This window comes from Scardinius erythrophthalmus (genome assembly GCF_964197995.2).
Source record: "Scardinius erythrophthalmus genome assembly, chromosome: 14".
In the NCBI taxonomy this organism is placed as follows: domain Eukaryota; kingdom Metazoa; phylum Chordata; class Actinopteri; order Cypriniformes; family Leuciscidae; genus Scardinius; species Scardinius erythrophthalmus.
This window is the reverse complement of record NC_138234.1, coordinates 35,538,776-35,553,033: the sequence shown is the minus strand read 5'-3', so window position 1 is coordinate 35,553,033 and position 14,258 is coordinate 35,538,776. Positions and strand designations below refer to the sequence as shown.

General features: G+C 38.5%; 1 protein-coding gene across 6 annotated transcripts in view; it reads right to left on the bottom strand.

The window, feature by feature from the left end:
• The window catches only part of atp11b (ATPase phospholipid transporting 11B), a 51,609-nt gene extending 37,593 nt beyond the window's left edge, over positions 1-14,016 (bottom strand). For 5 of the 6 annotated variants that reach the window (XR_014031462.1, XM_081383830.1, XM_081383832.1 and 2 more), the window contains exons 1-6: positions 13,644-13,904; positions 2,951-3,067; positions 2,770-2,859; positions 1,724-1,804; positions 1,482-1,589; positions 1,233-1,361 (exon numbers count right to left, since the gene is read on the bottom strand). Coding sequence is in view for 5 of the 6 variants with exons in the window: in XM_081383830.1 (XP_081239956.1) it covers positions 1,233-1,361; positions 1,482-1,589; positions 1,724-1,804; positions 2,770-2,859; positions 2,951-3,067; positions 13,644-13,670 (552 nt within the window). In the remaining variant the exon portion in view is untranslated. Of the gene's footprint in view, positions 1-1,232; positions 1,362-1,481; positions 1,590-1,723; positions 1,805-2,769; positions 2,860-2,950; positions 3,068-13,643 lie in introns of all 6 variants that reach the window. The other variant, XM_081383833.1, reaches the window with a different exon arrangement.
• Between the last annotated feature and the right edge of the window lie 242 nt (positions 14,017-14,258).

Genomic DNA, 14,258 nt, shown 5'->3' with positions numbered 1-14,258 from the left:
TTTTATTGACCTCTTTCTGCGGTTGAAACACTGATCATGAGACATGAGAGTTTTCAGTAAGTTGTTCTGTATATTTCCACATTCCTTCTGATGTGCATTCATGTGTATTTGGTGCTGTAACTAGTAGTAAAGAGGCAGAGATGATCGGTTCACGTGCCGCTTGAACTGAGGCGCTACAGCGATCCGTCACGACACATTAACAGTACATAAACAGTATTTCTTGCCTGTAGTTCGAGATAAACAGACAGAATTTGAAAGCTGAGATGTTTCATATTAACCTTAACAAAGCTTAATGCGTTTATTCAATGTCAGGTGAGCTATAATTAATGTTTAGTTTTATGTAAAAACAGAAACTAAAATAGCTGCGAGCAATTATCTGGGTTCAAGCGTTTTAAGGCGTTTTAAGCGTAAAAAGGTATAATGTTTTCTTTACCTAGTCTGTAACCCCCAAGATAATTGATGGAAAATACCATTTACAGGCAATTTACAGAGGAAAATATGGTTTAAAAGCTTTTTAACCGTTACAGCCTCAACTATGGGCCGATCCCTATTAAAGTGTGCATGCTTGTTTACAATCATGTCGCATGTTCTCACCACAAGTTTCGAGCTTTCATTTAGGATTGATAGACTTTTGGGTGGACTTGGCTATGCCTATTTTCTAAATGCCCCAGCTATAGCCATCTAAAAGCCAAAGTTATTTCTTTTTTTGGATAAATATTGACCCCAGAGTCCCGAGAATCGTGCCGCAGGGGTTTTATCGAGGTTGAGTCAAAAGCCTAGGACTTAGTTTGCGAAAGTTGGTATTTGAAATAATCTCGGCTTCATAATCATGGCTTATTACAATACGGTTTCAGCGCTACACGCTTGAACCCCTAAAAATAGCTTATAGAGTTAAAGATTGATCTTGAGACTTAAGAATACATATCAGCATCGATTAAAATCAAGAAAATCAGAGATTTGCTAATTAAACGTCACTACTTCCATCAATAATTAATTTTGTCCCTCCAAAACCATTTCCAAAAACTGAAAAGTTGCTGTTTGGGCCGAAAACAATTTCACCAAAATTTCGGTGCATCACTAACTCAGTCTAACTGTTACAACTGACAGCAGAATCAGCCAGAAACACACAAAGTGCCTTGTTTGGATATGGATATCACTGAAAGTGACGACGAGTCACATGTTGATTGATTAAGCGCTCTGATAAGTCCAGTGTTCATGAGCAGAAAGCAGACCTTCAGGTTGGTCTCTCCGTCCAGGCTAGCAGTGGTGATGTGGCACGTCCCCTCGGCCCGGTCCGATGATAAGAGCACCAGATCTGCAGGAAACGTCTCATCTTTGGCTACTCTCACAATATCACCGACCTACAAGAACACAGGGTGAACTTCAGAGTGAGGAAGATCTACCAACATGGCATCATACAACGGATCCACTGTGTTTATTAACATGAACGTCTGTCAGCAGTGGCGTTGGCCTGAACTCACTCGGATGTTCTTGGATCGGGTCTGGACCAGACTGCCGCTGCGCACAACAAACACAGGTGCTCCGTTCACTTCATTATCAGCTTTGTGCCGCAGCCAGTCTTCAAACCCCTGCGTGTGTGTGAGCAGGATTATGAAAAACACACAACTACATGGTTATCCTCCAATCACACTGGCACAAAGCTGTCTACAAGTCACGCATTAGCTGTCAAAACAGCACATTTGAAGAACGCTCATGTGCTCACCTGTTTGATGGCAGTAACTGTGATGACAAAAAAAAGGGGAAGTCCACTAGTTATAGGGGAAGTGGGTGTGTCAATCATCAACTGTGGGGGAGAGAGAGTGTCTGGTTAGAAACAGTGTTCAGTGCCATACACTATCCACAGACATGTCCTTTGGTAGAACAAGGAAACATGTTTAACACCACGTAAGGTTACGTGTATTTAAGATCGATTGAACTGTGTGCAGAGTGTAAGCTGAATCAGTACATGTTTAACATGACATGAATTTCTCTCCATTATCTCTGCAGTCGACGCTGACTCACAAGACACTCATTTATTAATACATTATTAAAATGTTCAGACAGTCTCTTTTCTGTTTTCCCGACACATTCATAATCAATACTTTTGCCGGTGTGCTGTGGCAAGCTTTATGTGTGTTCATTTACATTATTAAGTCTCATTATTCTGGTTTAGCATTTCTCTGTAATGCAAAACAAAGTTACATATAATATTCTTTGTCAGCTCTGAAACTCAACCCATTTTCCGATATTTTAAGTAATTATATTAATATCAAACATCAATCATAGTCGATTTAAGTAAAAAAACACAAATTTAGAGCAAAATATCATGTTATTTCCTGGTCTCATGACACAGAGAGACTGAGAGATGAGCAGTGCTTGTTTTCGTGTTGTGTTTTAACACACGACTGCGGTGTTTGTAGTGAACATAATCTTTACTTACTGGAAAACATCCAACACTGATGATGCTGAACCCACATTATCTATTCAAACCAAGGATTATGGAGCTAAAATAACCTCAAATGTATTTATTTACAAAATATTGGTGACAAATCTGCAAGCTTATTCACATTCACAAGAAAGCTTGTATATTTGCAAACAGCAATTTATTCAAACTATGATTTGCAAATGCACAACCACATTTATATCCACAAAATTAGATTAATTGCACAAATCAGATGCACAAGTCATATATAGGCTACCCGTGTAATTTGCATTCCCAATTCGTATCTTGTGAATATGAGTTAGGTTATGAGTGAACTGAGAGCTTACCTGAACCAAGAAGATGATGAGAAAATAAAAATTGGCAATTCTTCTGAACTGCTCAAACAAATTCTTGGGCACAAAGTTCCATATGGTGTACTATAGAGAGAAAACAACAACAGTGTGGAGGATTTCACTGTCAAATTCACATGCACACGTGAGTCAAATGACTGTAGATCTGCTCTCTTACCTTGGAGGAAATGATCCTGTTGTCTGCAAACCTCTGAGGAATATAATGGCCATGCTGTGGGAACTTGTTTGCTATGTAAACGGTGCGTGTGTCACTCTGATGGGGAGGGTCAAAGCCCTGGAAGAGATGAGGAGAGATGGGTCAGGCCAGAGAAATCAACAACATGGTCAACATTTCATCTAGAGCAATATATAACGTAACTTTGAACATTCCTGCACTGGTTTGGTTCCGATCAGGTGAAAAAAACGATTGAACACTAGGTGGCGATATAACATGAAAAAAACATGAAAAGGGCTTTGACTTTTAACCACCTGACCGTTAGTCCGATTGACTTGAAAATTGGTATGCAGTGTCTTGGTCCAAGGTGCCATGTATGTTTATGAGGACATTGGCGAAAATCTCGAAAAATCTTGAAAAACATAGCCGCCATCGGCCAATGAAGTTTGAGCACCTATTAGACAAGGTTAACGGAGGCTGATCGGAACGAAACTCAATGGAAATTCAAAGAATAATTATCGAAAAAAAGTTGAACTTTCGATTCACGGTCGCTAAGGGAGGCAAAAAGAACGTGGTGGGAGGAGCCTATTTTACTAAAATGGACCACAAAACCAGTCACAAGAGTCAATTTTCGGATATTATGGAGATTTATACATCATCTGTATGGTTTGTTAGGATAGGACAATATTTGGACGAGACACAACTATTTGAACATCTGAGGGTGCAAAAAAATCAAAACATTGAGAAAATCTCCTTTAAAGTTGTGTTGGCGATTGTGCTGCATCCACTCACAAAAATATTTGTTTTTATATATTTACGGTAATAAATTTAGAAAATATCTTCATGGAACATAATCTTTACTTAATATCCTAATGATTTACAGCATAAAAGAAAAATCAATAATTTTGACCTGTTCAATGCATTGTTGGCTATTGCCACAAATAAACCCGTGCGAGTTGTGACTGGTTTTGTGGTCCAGGGTCACATATATGTTGCTGAAAAATGGTGAGCTGAAGCTGAGAGCCTGATGGCTGCACATAACGCTCTGCCAAAGTCATTATTAATTCAGCTAGTGTGCAGCAAACAATTCATTATGGGAAGCACTTTCACGGCACACAAGAGTTCAATCACTTACTATTGAATTGCTATTGCTTTCAGACTCAGGCCAGATGCACATAAGTGACTCTCAGACTTGGGCTGTGTGTGGAAATCAGGGGTCGGATTCATGAACATCTTTATAAGAGCTTAAGATAAATTTTAAAGAAAATAACAGGCTTTGGTATGATCTGATTGCATGGAGGTTCTTGCTGAAGACTCCTTTATCAACTCAAAGGCCATCTTATTGCATCGATTGCAGATCACCATAACAATCACATAAAACGTGGACAATATTTTCATCACAACTGTCTAGAGAAGACTTGAGGTCAAAACTTGCCGTTGTGTTTTTAGTTTTAATGTGCAGTGTATTTCAATTAGACCAATGTAGGGCTCTGCCGGTCAACTCGTCAATCGTCCCACCATGGTGGTGCACCAAAACACACTTACTTTGTGTCCGAATGCTGCTTTACGGAAATAATAGGTAATACTACACGTGTTATGCAAAGACAAAGAAATTTCACAGGGGAAATCCAGTCTTTCTAATAGTAATCCACTAATAGCTGGGCGTGTCGACCTGCAGAAAGATGTTTGGTTAGTGACTTCAGTGTGAGCTGATTCATGCATCACCACACTATTGACAATAGACCTGTTTTGCACATAAAATTTCTCTGATTTCACCGCACTTTTAAGACAAAATGATGAGAAAATTCTTAAGAAATTTTTTTTTGGGGGGGGGGGGGGGAATTCAAAATATTTTTGAGCTGTTGAACACCAAAAGCATGTGACGGCTCTTTGCATAGACACAAACTCTCAGTCCACCTGGTGCTTTATGCAAATCGTTCTCCTGAAATCTGAACAGCTGGTGTGTGTCTTCCACTGAATCAAGCCCAGAGAAGGCAGGGAAATCTCGCCACGTCATCCAACCCCATTGGCAACACATGCATTCAATTACAGTCTGAATCTCTGGACTCATCCGCCCCATTTCCCCTCCACACTTTCCAAGACGCTGGAACTCATTCTGTGTGCCAACATGAACATCTTGCGCTCCTTCTCTCAAAACTGTGCTGCGATTACCAACCCAACTTAACTGATTCACAGATTTGTTAGGAGAGTGAACTAATACTTTTAAAGAATGCATTAAAAAAAATGTTTGAGGAAGGAAGACCTCCAAACTCAAGTAAGCTGCCTGGCACACCACATATTTCCTCACAATCAAACAGAAGTAACGACAGATATTTTCTTCAGTGTAGTGATGTACGAGAAAAAAAGGAATGGATTATCAAGGAAAAAAAAAATATATATAACCTGCCTTTTTAAAAAACATAATATCATGCCCAACTCTGTGGAGAATCTTCCGTTCAGTTGAACACATTTTAATCTGTGTTTGAATTGCTTTGTATTAATCAGTGAATGTGCAATTGTTTGAAATGGGTATTTTGTAGGAGTGTAACGATACACGTATTCGCATTGAGCCGTTCGGTACGAGGCTTTCGGTTCGGTACGCATTACAAACCAAACGATTCGTTGGATCATTTTTCCTGCCGGTGCGACCAAAATCTGGCGCAACCACCACGACATTGCCCAACATCAAATGGCATTGATGCGTTATTTTGTGTTTAACGGACCGTTTATGAGTCTGGCCCATCAATGTCAGTGCAGCGCGAGCCGATCTTGATCAAACACTGTTCCTACACAACGAAGAAAAGCATTTGAGTTCGCCACTGCAGTAATAACATCACTGCGAGATCTAGAGAGAAGCATTCAACTTTCCCCGTTATTAATCGTAGATCTCTATTAGATCACACAGCGCTGGCGTGGAAACCAGGAGAAACATTGTGCCATGAATGAACTAATATAATGAATTATAGGCTTTAAGTCCACAGATCTGCAACATTCACCATGGATTTACTGTAGTGACACTAACTGTAACCATGGAAGTGTGGCAGGAATAGTAAAATGCTTTACGTCACACATCTTTTTAACGCACTTCAAAACACAAATATTATCATACTTAAATGTTATTTTTTAATGTGACGACCAAAACATTATTTGTTCATCCTTCGAAGATTACCCCCAAAGTTTCAAGATGTAGGAAAACTCACACTTATTTAAAAATATTTTTTCTTTTATTTAGGCTATTATTATTTTTTAAGTCAAGGAAATTTCTCTGGCATTTCTTTCTTTTTGCTGTATCGAAAACGTACCGAACCGTGACACCACTGTGTCACATCGAACCGAACCGTGAATTCTGTGAACCATTAACTTAGTACTTTGCATAATATTACTTTGAAATAAGGAAATAATTCTAAATAAGCAGCACTGCAGCCTTCCAAGTAGTGTTAATTTGATGAAAAATATGATGAAAATGTTCACTGACCTTTTTAAAACATTAAAATAATTTGGAATTAAAGGGATAGTTCACCCAACAATGAAAGTTAGCCCATGATTTACTCACCCTGAAGCCATCCTAGGTGTATATGACGACTTCTTTCAGACGAATACAATCAGAGTTATATTAAAAAATATCCTGGCTCTTCCAAGCTTTATAATGGCAGTGAATGGACGATTAGTTTTGAAGTCCATCAATTTGAGTTTCACCGTTTTTATCGTTCATCAGCTGTACAAAAAATCGTTCTGAAAGTGTTTCCAACAATATTGTTTCTCTGTGCCGTTATCATTGTGATGTGCACTCTGCTATTCTTTTATATTTATTTATATTTTATATTTATCTTCATCATTATCATCATAGTTATCGTCCTTGGTGTGAACGGGCCTCAAGACTTCATTCCAGACTAAAATAAAACAGGACAGGTTGACTAAATATGATAAAAACTAAAGACTAAGACAAAGGATAAATCAAAATAGCTGACAAAATTAGCACTACTCCTAAAGCAGTGGTTCTCAAGATGACTTGTAAAAACAATAAATACTTCAATATAGACTTATAAATAGACTTAAAATCAATAAAGACTTATAAAACCAAACAAAACGAGCATTAAAATAAGCTAAAACAAGTAAGTATTTGGATGTTTTTATAATGAATATGCATCTTTCTAATTAGGCTATGTCAAACTTGAAAATTTAGGGTGATGGGGTTTGTGGAGCTGTTTAAAAAAAAAAAAAAAAAAAACAATTAGGAGGGATATTTGACCCAGTACACTTCAATAATTGGACCCGGTCCGTAACGCACAAAACTAAAACAGTTTCTGTGACCCGTGACTCGGTTCTTTTATTTGTGTTAATAGAAAAATGCTTCTTTCCCTCATGCGCTAATAATCCACATTATAGAGATAATGAAACTCAGGCAGTAATAAATGAGCACAACAAGGCGGCTAATTAAGCATATCAAAATAATTGGAGAACAAGTGATGCCACATCTCTTCTCAGAACCGATCCGTACACAGAAAAGCCTGTAAATATCCAGAGCGATGACCCAAGCAGACCAACACATAAATCTAACGCACAGCTGTGTGACGGCTTCAGTTTGCTGTCTACATTTACTCTTAATTCCCAGTTACTGAGAGACAGTTCGAGAGGGCGTTTATCTGCCCTGCGCATTGCGTAACCGGCTGTGACTTCCGCTATGAAGAATGAGTCTGCCTCTCCAGTAAAGCACCTTTAATTAAACACTCATTTGGGAAGTGTCAGCTAATGAGGAGGCTTGAGGAGGGCCATCGCAGACTCGTCCTGGAGTGACCCGTCTAGATCCTGAAGCACCTGCCAGTCATCCGTTCACACACACACACACACACACACACACACACACACACACACACACACACACACACACAGGCGAACTTGCACAAAACACAAGCCTATTTCAAAAACGACTGAACACTCAGTTAGCATCCATCTTCACACGAGGGACAAAAAACTATCACGACTTCCATTTTAATCACGATTTTGAACCAATATTTCCTTACACACATACTTTTCTGTATCTTTTTTTATCATTTATTTTTTGGAAGCTGGCCTTATTGAAGATATATGTGGGCGCCATATCTCTGCATAAATGATACATGATGCAAATGCAAGTATTATGTGTTTTTGTTGGCCTGGTTCAGAATGTGCCATTGATTTTCTATGTAAACACATCTTTAATCGCTGCGCTCGCGTATTTCACAGCATCTCGCGCATGACACGCTTGACAAAATCAATTGTGTTGATTCTATATTAAAATGTCGATACAACGTAACTTTTTTTCTCTGGCTCCTGTTTTAAATGATTTTGTTCCGTTATTATGCTTGTTGTCATCATCTGTTGACATCGTACAAGTGGAATGTGGCGGTTGGTCGGTGTGGAATTAGTCCCGCCCCTCCTCCTCTCTGATTGGACGGCTGGGTAAAAAGTGTCAGTGATGAGCGCTGCGTTTTACCCAAAGTTGAACATTCTTCAACTCTCGCCGACCTGTAAAAAACGGCGAGTGCTCAGTGTGAAATAGACGCTCAGCTCCTCGTTACGCTCCTGGCGTTCCCATTGAAAACAATTGGAAAAATACTCTAGACGTGTGAAAAATACGCTTTGGTGGACACAGGTTTATAAATTATCATTAAAAGTCTATATTTTGAGGAAATTAAAGGTGGTATCAGTGATTTCAGGCCCAAAAATATTTGTATCACATTCATCTAATCTTTCCTAACGATCCGCTAGCTGCCCGCCCCATAAGCATGCCGTCAAAAAAACGCGTCTCTGTAGGCAGCCTAGGCTCTGAGATCTGCACACAAAAACAAATGGTTTAGCCAAACACTCAAAACCAAAACAAATAGTGTTCCAACCAATCACCGACAGGGGGAGGGTGTTGTGAGGTTTTGAGCCAGCTTTTTCTTCAGCTCTGACTTCGCGTGCAGCCGTGCACAAGCACAAAACCTCACAACACCCTCCCCCTGTCGGTGATTGGTTTTGAGTGTTTGGCTAAACCATTTGTTTTTGTGTGCAGATCTCAGAGCCTAGGCTGCCTACAGAGACGCGTTTTTTTGACGGCATGCTTATGCGGCGGGCAGCTAGCGGATCGTTAGGAAAGATTAGATGAATGTGATACAAATATTTTTGGGCCTGAAATCACTGATGCCACATTTAATTGTTTTTTACTCTATTCGGCTGCCGTTACACTTCAGGATCTAATGCACAAATCCAATATTATGACACACACCAGATGCCCTGTCTGTTTACATACACACTCCTACCGTATTTACATTAATACCTCACCAGACAGGCACTCTGACCAACAGCATTCACTCATCGTAATTGAACATCTAGCCACATTTACATAAAATATATTCAATGGAATAATGATCACATTAAATAAACATGTTATGGAAAAAACAAAACAATATGTAGCCTATATGGTTAATTCTGAGTCATGATGTGCTGGAAACAGCTGGTACGGCAGCAGATGAGCTTGTGTAAGAGGACGTCGGCACCAGAAAAGCAAACAGATCACATCAGGCTTCAGTGCTCTGACTCCGAGCGCACACTTCCCGTGACTCACACACACACATGAAGAAACATTAGCAGCCGGAGTAAAGCTCTGTAAACTGATCAACTCACGCTGGATTTGTTTCCAAATCTGAAGAAAATCTGAGTGGTTGCTGCTTATGCAAAACTCACAACAATGCTAGGATGTTGTGGGAGGTTAGTAGGTGTTTACTGACTTAGATAAAGCCAAGCATCTGAGACATCCTGGTCTCTAGATATGAACCAATCGTACGTGATAAACTGATAATAGACGGAAACAAGCACCTGAACACACACGTCACCAAAAATAAACATGCATCTGCTGTAATCATGATCATACTGATGCACACTAATGGTCAAAAGTAATGTTGAGAGAGGTCTGTTCCGCTCACCAACACTGCATTTAGTCAATCTAATAAGAAAAAACAGTAAATATACAGTAACATATCTGAAACTAGGGCTGTCATTAGCTATTATTTTAGTAATCTGTCGATTATTTTGACGAATAGAGGAGTTATCAGATTTTTTTGTGGTAATAAAAACAGACATTAGCAAACAATAGCCTGTAAAATTATTTAAAATACATATAATAACAATGAGGCAATAATAATTGGTTCAAATAAAGCATCAAAAGCAAGTAATCATGGTTTTATATATAAAACACTGTTAAAATAAACTGTTAAAACACGTAACCTGCATGCATTTAAATACAAGTGTTGTGTTTCACTCTGAAACCCGCAGCGCATACACTTATTTAATTGAATCGCAGACTTCGTGATTTCACAACAGCACTATGCTTGACATTGGACTCGTTTATTTAATAGCACACTGCTAATTGTGATAAAACTTCCTGGTGTTATGGCCAGCGCTATTTTTGATAATGTCGCTGAATGCCGTCGTGACTTCAGTTACGTGTGACTTGCTTGACATAAATTTTTAGTTATTCATTTTTTAAAGTTATTAAGCCCAATAAACTGCGAAAAACAACTCATTGCGGCGTAAAAGTGTGTAAAATATCTCTGTGTTCAGAAGATGAACAAAAGTCTTATGGGTTTGGCACAACATGAGGGCGAGTAAATAACGACAGAACCTTTATTTTTGGGGTGAACGATCTCTTTAAGGCCGACACAGATGCACTGATGCTCCAGAGGTGTTTTCAGGACACGCAATAATGTGTGTAAAAGAGAGAGGCACTGAATCCACAAGGTGTGTTACCGAAATGTGACGACTTGAGCTATAATATGAACAACAGCCTTACTCACTGGATGCTCATACTCGACATTAACATTACAATGAACACTGGGAAGTCTGTCATTTCAGTGCAGTCGAATGAGGGAAGTTCAGAAAACTCTTTAATTGCAACACTGCCCTGCAGGCATCCATTGCATTTTCATTTTTTATATATATATATATATATATATATATATATATATATATATATATATATATATATATATATATATATATATATATAAAATACACCAAATACTCAGTACAAACCCAATTACAGATAAGATGAGACACCTGAATCATGAGAAAAACAGAGATGTGGTTCTGCTTTTTCCACCTCCACTAAACATGTACAGTCAACAGCAGGTTTGCAGCCACAGAGTTTCTCACACAACACCACTGAATAAAACACACTTCCTGAGGAAAGACAACAACCTTCAGACACACAGTCCAGATAAGATAAATCAGTGGTTTACTTTTTATAGTCTTCTGGAAGCATCTGTAAATTACTGTAAGCCGTCTGAGAAGTGCAGAAACCATCACAATAGGGAAATATTACACTAACTATATACAATATTGAAATGTTTTCTCTAATTGAGGAAATACTCCATTTACAAATCAAAGCTATTGTCGTTTGAACATTAACACAACATGCTCATGCTCACACACTGGGTGCAGATGCTATGCCATCATTCTCATATTAGCAATATCAAATGAAAACTGATACAGTTATACAGCTAACCATCATCACATAAGTCTGACGCAACACTTCCTTAAAACATAGCCTAACTGTAGAAGTACAGCAGACATTTATTAATCAAAGGAAACATTATTCCAATGCTTTCTTTCACATTCTTTCGCAAACCTTTCGCGATTCACTGAGAAACTTTTCGTTCGCTGGCGAAACATTTGTGATGGAAATAATATGAGGTGGGAGGAAAACAACATTTCAGTGCTTTTGATTTCTCTAGACTAGAGAACGCAACAGTTTTGCGAGAAAACGCAAATGTTTTTCAAACAAACAAAAGTTTCTGGAAGGAACAATAGTTTTGCGAGAAAACGTTTGTTTTTTTAAGCGAACGCAAAGTTTTTGGAAGAAAACGTTAATGTTTTACAAACTAATGCAAAGTTTCTGGAAGGAACACAATAATTTTGTGAGAAAACGCAAATATTTTTCAAATGAACGCAACGTTTTTGGAAGAAAACGTTAATGTTTTTCCAAACGAACGCAACGTTTATGGAAGGAATACAATAGTTTTGCGAGAAAACGTTAATGTTTTTCAAACTAATGCAAAGTTTCTGGAAGGAACACAATAATTTTGCGAGAAAACACAAATATTTTTCAAATGAACGCAACGTTTTTGCGAGAAAACGTTAATGTTTTTCAAACGAACGCAAAGTTTCTGGAAGGAATACAATAGTTTTGAGAGAAAACGCAAATGTTTTTCAAATGAACGCAAAGTTTCTGGAAGGAATACAATAGTTTTGCGAGAAAAAGTTCATGTTTTTCAAACTAATGCAAAGTTTCTGGAAGGAACACAATAATTTTGCGAGAAAACGCAAATATTTTTCAAATGAACGCAACGTTTTTGCGAGAAAACGTTAATGTTTTTCAAACGAACGCAAAGTTTCTGGAAGGAATACAATAGTTTTGAGAGAAAACGCAAATGTTTTTCAAATGAACGCAAAGTTTCTGGAAGGAATACAATAGTTTTGCGAGAAAACGTTAATGTTTTTCAAACGAACAATAGTTTTGCGAGAAAACGTTAATGTTTTTCAAACGAACGCAAAGTTTTTGGAAGGAATACAATAGTTTTGAGAGAAAACGCAAATGTTTTTCAAATGAACGCAAAGTTTTGGGAAGAAAGCACAAATGTTTTTCGAACGAACAATAGTTTTGCAAGAAAACGTTAATGTTTTTCAAACCAACAATAGTTTTTGGAAGGAACAAAATAGTTTTGCGAGCGAACACAAAGTTTGCCAAGGGGAACGCGACAGTTTTGCGAAAATGCAAATATTTTGCGAGTGAACGTAAAGTCTGTCAGGGGAACGCAAATGTTTTGCGAGAAAATGCAAATGTTTTGCTAGCGAACACAAAGTTTGTCAGGGGAACGCAAAAGTTTTGCGAACAAATTAAATTTCTTGGTGGAACACAGTTTTGAGAGAAAAAGCAATAGTTTTTGAAAACTCAAAAGCATTGAAATATTATTTTTTTCCTCCCATCTCATAATTTTCCATTACGGGGCTTCACATACATCTGACAGCTACAGTTACAGATATATCAAAAGACAGATGAACAGAGGAATTCACTAAAAGGATATTCTGCCTGCATATTTCGGATATCTAAAGCATTTTGTAATTTTACGGTTTGTTTGTTCAAACAAAGCAAAGCATGTAACTTACAGTCAACAAGTCAATCTCAACAGATTACAGTCCACAAGTCAAGTTCAAACTTTCAGAAATATTATGAAAGCGCATGAGAAGCATCACTTGTGACATTTGCTGCAGACAAAAAGTCCGTAAATTTATGAAATACAACTGTCATCAACTGAATCAAAACATAAACAGACAAAACAACCACATAAACAAGCCGCAATCACGAGGGGCTGCACGCGAGCTCTGCTGCAAACCCCTCCAAAACAACCATAAAACAAAACCAGTACATTAACTCTTTATTCATGCCCTCGTGAAATAACGCCATATCTGACCACCTGCTTCAGAATAATCATCTCACAACATATAACTTACATCGTTTCGTTTAAGCAAAACGATAACCTGTGTCTAATTAAACGTAATTTAATTAGTTGCGAAATGATTTAATTAGCCGGACATTACACGCTAACGCACTGATAAGACTAAGCAACACCAAAGCATTGAGATTGTGTAATAATAAACTAGTTTGAAAGGATCGTACCAGCTGTTGTCGGATCCAGCGAATCATCCTGTGTCTCGAGCTAGCGCAGTGAGCTAGCCCGCTTCACCGACACAACGCCCCGCAACATCAATATAACCGCTTCCCCGGACGAGTCTTCCTCTCTGCATTACCGTCAACACAAGTGTGCGCCCCGGACACACAGATCCCGGCCCATTCTGCCACTCGAACCCAGTGCGGTGAAGTGGAAACACGAACACAAACACACACACCGACTGCGCTTGACGGAGATGACTTCTGACTGACAACATCCCGGAAGTGACGTCGGCACCACCGCATGAGCACATCACCAACGGCTGAAAGTTGTGTCACACGTGCTACAGGAATGCTGATTTACAGTAGTGTTTCTCAGTGCTACCCTACAGAAATGTAGACTTAGATATAGGCCTTGATATTCCTGACACTTTCATTACATAATCTTCACTGTAAATTAATAGCTATGTCAAAAATGAACGGTATGTCATCATTTACTCCCCCACATTGTTCCACACCCTAATATGAGTTTCTTTTTTGCCTTGTAGTGCCGGAAGTAAGGCTAGGAAAATTAAATCATGCAGGTTTGGTTTGACATTGGCTGAGTAAATAATGATGCCATTT